At 38.4% G+C, this 5,363-nt stretch overlaps 1 protein-coding gene across 1 annotated transcript in view; it reads right to left on the bottom strand.

Annotated features, from left to right (window-relative positions):
* The window catches only part of UBE2U (ubiquitin conjugating enzyme E2 U), a 77,008-nt gene that overhangs the window by 50,948 nt on the left and 20,697 nt on the right, over positions 1 to 5,363 (bottom strand). Inside the window, exon 6 of the mRNA XM_007460076.1 lies at positions 1,148 to 1,196. Within this exon, the coding sequence (XP_007460138.1) occupies positions 1,148 to 1,196 (49 nt within the window). The remainder of the gene's footprint in view (positions 1 to 1,147; positions 1,197 to 5,363) is intronic.

Below are 5,363 nucleotides of genomic sequence, written 5' to 3'. Positions count from 1 at the left end.
CCACCCCCGCTTCTTTTTCCTTTCATTGTCACGAATCTTGATTTTTCAAGATAACACCATTTACAAGTTTATCTCACCATGGCTCTCGAGTTGTTTCTCACTAAAGTTATAGTTAAAGTCTTTCTCCCAGACCCCAGATTTTATAGTCCTGTGATCAGTGCTGGATCCTTATGGTGCTGTCTGGTTACCTTGCTGCCTGTCTGATGAGGGACTCATTGCCCCAGACAAAGAACCAAAGGGCCAAAGTTTTCTCCCTGTAATGGGATTTGCCCTTCCTCCTGCTCCTGCCTGAGACAGACCCCACCACTGCTACTGGCTGGTCTTCATCTGAGTGCTAGGGGACAGACAAGGTCAACGTTCTTCCTGTCAGGTCCCAATTAATCATTCTGTCGGTTTTTCTAGGTCTTCTAATTCTGAGCTTCTAACACTTCCAGGCACAGAGCCCCTTGACATAACATTGTCTCACATTCTGGGACAGAGCCCCGATCTGAGGGTTCCTTTTGATTTCAGTCCTTTGGGAACATTTTACTATTATTAATCCACTAAGAGGATCCTTGTTTTGGAGCATGTATAGTATAAAACCAAGATAGATCAAGTATTATGTCAACACTAGTAAGCTGGCTGTTTTCTGCATCTGATTAACTATCAAAATAAGGCTGATGGAAATGCTAGAGAAGCTGAATGCTGCAGAACCTACACCTTGTCCAGGTGTTCACGGCTGAATTGATGTCACATTGTCAGGTGGTCTCCCAAATGTACAATGGCTTTAGCCCTAACTCTCACCATTTTCCTCCAGGACTTTATCTTCTCCTAAATTGCTTGGATTTTTGTGATCTATAATGGTTGGATCTATAATGTAGACAACCTTTTTTTTCCTTTTCAGAAATAAAAACTAAAAACTAAAAGAATAGGCAACTAACACAGTTACATCAATTTTAATTCAATAGACTAGAAAGAATTCAAGATTCTCCATATTCTTCCTGAAAACATCATTTTTAAAAGGTATTGGAAGGGAAAATATATTTAAATGAAAAATAATTTTTCTAAGTTAAAAAAATGAAAATACAATTATGATAGAAAACACAGTTTAAATCAATAGTTCTTTTAGTGTATAAATTGGCAAAAAATTGTATAAAGAAAAACTTACCTGCTAAATTTATCTGGCTCTTTAGGTGACTCAGAACTGTCATCTTTGGCTGTAAAGAAAAATATGAAAAGATTCTAGTTTACTCAGAAGACTGGATATACGGCCTTATGTGCATTCTTTCCAAAGCCTCAATAAGATGGTAAGAAAGGAATAAAAATAAGGTATAAAACCTCAAGGAGCACAAAAGAAAGATGGCAAGAAAAATTTTCAAGATGGAAAGCAGATGTCAAGTGGTAACTATCTTAACAGGCCATAGAAATTTGAAACCTAACAACCTGATGAGGGGAGGCCAGTAAAAAGCAAGCAGATTTACACTTCAGAACTTGAGAAACACTCAGGAATTGGAGGTACCAGATACCTCTGAAAACTGACAGGTATAGCATGGACACCAAAGACATAGCCTTCATCCTATGGAACCAGAAGACCACCACTGTCCAGGCAGGAGGGAGTATGTCTAATTCTGGAGAAACTGAACCAGAGAGATTCAGGAAATAGCAGAACAAGAGTATGGTAAGCGACTGAAGGCAGGGAATAAATCAAATAAATCGTATTGGATAAGAAAGGTTCCTTATTCTCACTCTTTGTCCAGTTCCTAGAGTGTAAGTAGTTAACATCTCTCTCTTCAGGCATAAGACTGGAGGATTTGTCTCAGAAAAAATAGTCAAGCCTAGCTAAAGGTAAGGTCAGGTCCCCACTGAATAACCCTATAACGAAACAAAACCATCAACAAGTCCAATCTGTATCCAAAATTTCCAACCTTTTCAATGAATGATTTTCATTCATCGTGTGTCCATCATACAGATGCATAGTCAAAGATCAGTAGATATCTGAGTAAAGTCATTATCATGAAGGATGATAACCAAAACAAATAAGCAAGAAGAAAATAGGAACTAGGAACATACTTTTCTGGACATTTTCCAGAATACAGAACAAAAAATCAAAGAGATGGATAATAGGAGAAAATAGATTTTAAAAAATCAGAGTAACCGATCAGTAGATCCCACGTCTAAATCTTCGGAGATTTAGAAGAGAGAACAGGGAAACTGGAGGGGACAGGTATTATAAAAGAAATCATATAAGAAAAAAGTCCAGAACTAAAGAATTAGAGTTTGAGATTTTAACAGCCTACGAAATGCCCTACATGATGAATGAGGAGGAAAAAAATTTTCAGACTAAAGTTTAACTAAATTATGAACATATGAGAGTGGAAAAAATACATTTTTAGGAATGTGAAGTAATAAAAGATTTAGCTCTCATGTACTTGGAAGCTCCTGGAGGAAGTGTTCCAACAAAATGAAGGAGCAAACCAACCAAGAGGAAAAGGAGGGATCAAGCAAGAGCTCTAATCCAAGAGGCAGACCAAAAGGTCACCCCAGGATCCCTACGAGAGAACTGCCAATTCAGAAAAGGAGGAGGCACATGAGTGCCTCAGCAAAGGCGTCTTCCAGGGGAAAAAATGAAACTGACTGAATACCTGGTGTGTGTGTTTTGTTTGTTTGTTTGTTTGTCTTTACAGCTCTGTCAGAAAGTTTAGGGGAAAAATAAATGGTAGATATTTTTTAAAAAAACAAATAAAGATCCAAAAAACAAAAACAAGGGAATGAAAAAACAGGCCATTTGTACAAGAAAAATAATCATTCGTGGCTCACCTATGACGAATATTTACTAAGTCATATCAATGTAAACGAACAATACTAGGAGAATGGGGGAGAGAAAACGTGAGTGGAAATGGCACATAAAAACTAAATCTTTATCTTTCAGAAGAAGCCTGTAAGTAATATCTAAACTGAAAACCCCAGAAATTTAGTACAGAATAGATTTAGAAATACAGTGGTGAATTCCAAAAGAAACAGATAAACGTGTTGAAAGCTGTTGGTTCCTTGTCGGGGTGGGGACGGCTCCCAGCCATGGAAGGTGTGGCTTCCAAGGTCTGCTATATTTCCTTAAAAACCGATTGGTGTTATCTGTCCTTTAAAGCTATGCACAAATATTTCTTTGATAGAAAATAAATACTTAACATCTTTAGTAGAGACTTTGCTGAAAAGTTCCTGGAACATCTGGTGCAGTGAAATACAAAAAAGGACAAAAGAGGTCTGTAACTCCAGCAAACAGATCCATACAGGCCATCCTGTTAAAGTCAGGTTTTCCACATCTCCTGACATCTGTAGACAGCAGAATATCTGGAGTAATACTGTAATCATCAACAACAAAACTGGCTCTGAATGATGGTGCTAAAGCTCATGTTCTTTAATGAGAAGCTACTGGACTAAATTTCTCTTTCTCCTGACATCAAGAAAGAATCTTTTCCAAAGGAAAGGGTATTCCTATACCTAACAACCAGTACTCCCTTTAAGAGAAAAAAACCCAACACCTGAAATCCTACGAGACATCACCTGCTTCAACTGTAGAAAGAAGTTCCTCTAAAAATGTTCTACTGTTAAGAGAACTTTAAAAAAAAAAGTGAACAAATTGAGAACTTAAATTGAAGAAGAATCAAATGCTTATCACAACATCTTCCTAATTGCAAGGAGGATGGGATGGATTTGCACAATCATCAGGGTTTTTTTAAAAGTACCTAATGTGGTTTTTTAAGGAACCTCCATACTGTTCTCCATAGTGGCTGTACCAATTCACATTCCCACCAGCAGTGCAAGAGTGTTCCCTTTTCTCCACAACCTCTCCAGCATTTATTGTTTCTAGAGTTTTTGATGATGGATATTCTGACTGGTGAGATGATATCTCCTTGTAGTTTTGATTTGCATTTCTCTAATGATGAGTGATGTTGAAATAGAACTACCATATGACCCAGCAATCCCACTACTAGGCATATACCCTGAGAAAACCATAATTCAAAAAGAATCATGTACCAAGATGTTCATTGCAGCTCTATTTACAATAGCCCGGCGATGGAAACAACCTAGATGTCCATCATCCGAGGAATGGATAAAGAAGATATGGCACATATATACAATGGAATATTACTCAGCCATAAAAAGAAACGAAATTGAACTATTTGTAATGAGGTGGATAGACCTAGAGTCTGTCATACAGAGTGAAGTAAGTCAGAAAGAGAGAGACAAATACTGTATGCTAACACATATATATGGAATTTAAGAAGAAAAAAAATGTCATGAAGAACCTAGGGGTGAAACAGGAATATGGACTTGAGGATATGGGGAGGGGGAAGGGTAAACTGTGACAAAGCGAGAGAGAGGCACGCACATATATACACTACCAAACGTAAGGTAGATAGCTAGTGGGAAGCAGGCACATAGCACAGGGAGATCAGCTCGGTGCTTTGTGACCTCCTGGAGGGGTGGGATTGGGAGGGTGGGAGGGAGGGAGACGCAATCGGGAAGAGATATGGGAACATATGTATATATATAACTGATTCATTTTGTTGTAAAGCTGAAACTAACATACCATTGTAAAGCAATTATACTCCAATAAAGATGTTAAAACGAAAAAAAAAAAACCTAATGTGAATTAGTTGTATAATCTCCCTAATATTTTTATAATTCTTCTCTATTCTTGTATTTTGACTGTCATAATATCTGTCAGTAATTATATTATAGTTTGTTTTTTTTTTTTGCAGTACGCGGGCCTCTCACTGTTGTGGCCTCTCCCGTTGCGGAGCACAGGCTCCGGACGCGCAGGCTCAGCAGCCATGGCTCACGGGCCCAGCCGCTCCGCGGCACGTGGGATCCTCCCGGACCGGGGCATGAACCCGCGTCCCCTGCATTGGCAGGCAAACTCTCAACCACTGCGCCACCAGGGAAGCCCTTTATGTGTATTTTTTCATTCATTCAATCTACAAATTTTTATTCAATACTTATAGCCAGAGACTGCTACCTGGGCACTGAGGATATTGCTGTAGCCGAAAATTAATGCCTACGGATATGATACAAATTACCTGCCTCTTGAGTTTCTCATGTATGCAAGTAACTATCTGTTCCACTTTTGTGTTATCAAAAAATGGGATAATTTCTCCTTTGCATTTTCCAGACCTTCTTATTAATATATTAAACATACATGAAAGCTGATTCTTGCAGCACTGTAGTGGAGACCTTTTTTTTCAAAGTTGTTACAGGAAATTAATTCTCATTGGATGCAGTTTTTCACAGAAAACCACATGGTACTATGCTACCATCTAATTTAGAGTGAACGCATTTTTCTGCACTTCATTTCCCACCACAGCAGCTGCCTCTGCTGTATC

Source organism: Lipotes vexillifer, unplaced genomic scaffold (genome assembly GCF_000442215.2).
Source record: "Lipotes vexillifer unplaced genomic scaffold, Lipotes_vexillifer_v1.1 scaffold134, whole genome shotgun sequence".
Taxonomy (NCBI): Eukaryota; Metazoa; Chordata; class Mammalia; order Artiodactyla; family Lipotidae; genus Lipotes; species Lipotes vexillifer.
Note: the sequence above shows the minus strand (reverse complement) of the source record. Positions and strands in the feature narration are given on the sequence as shown.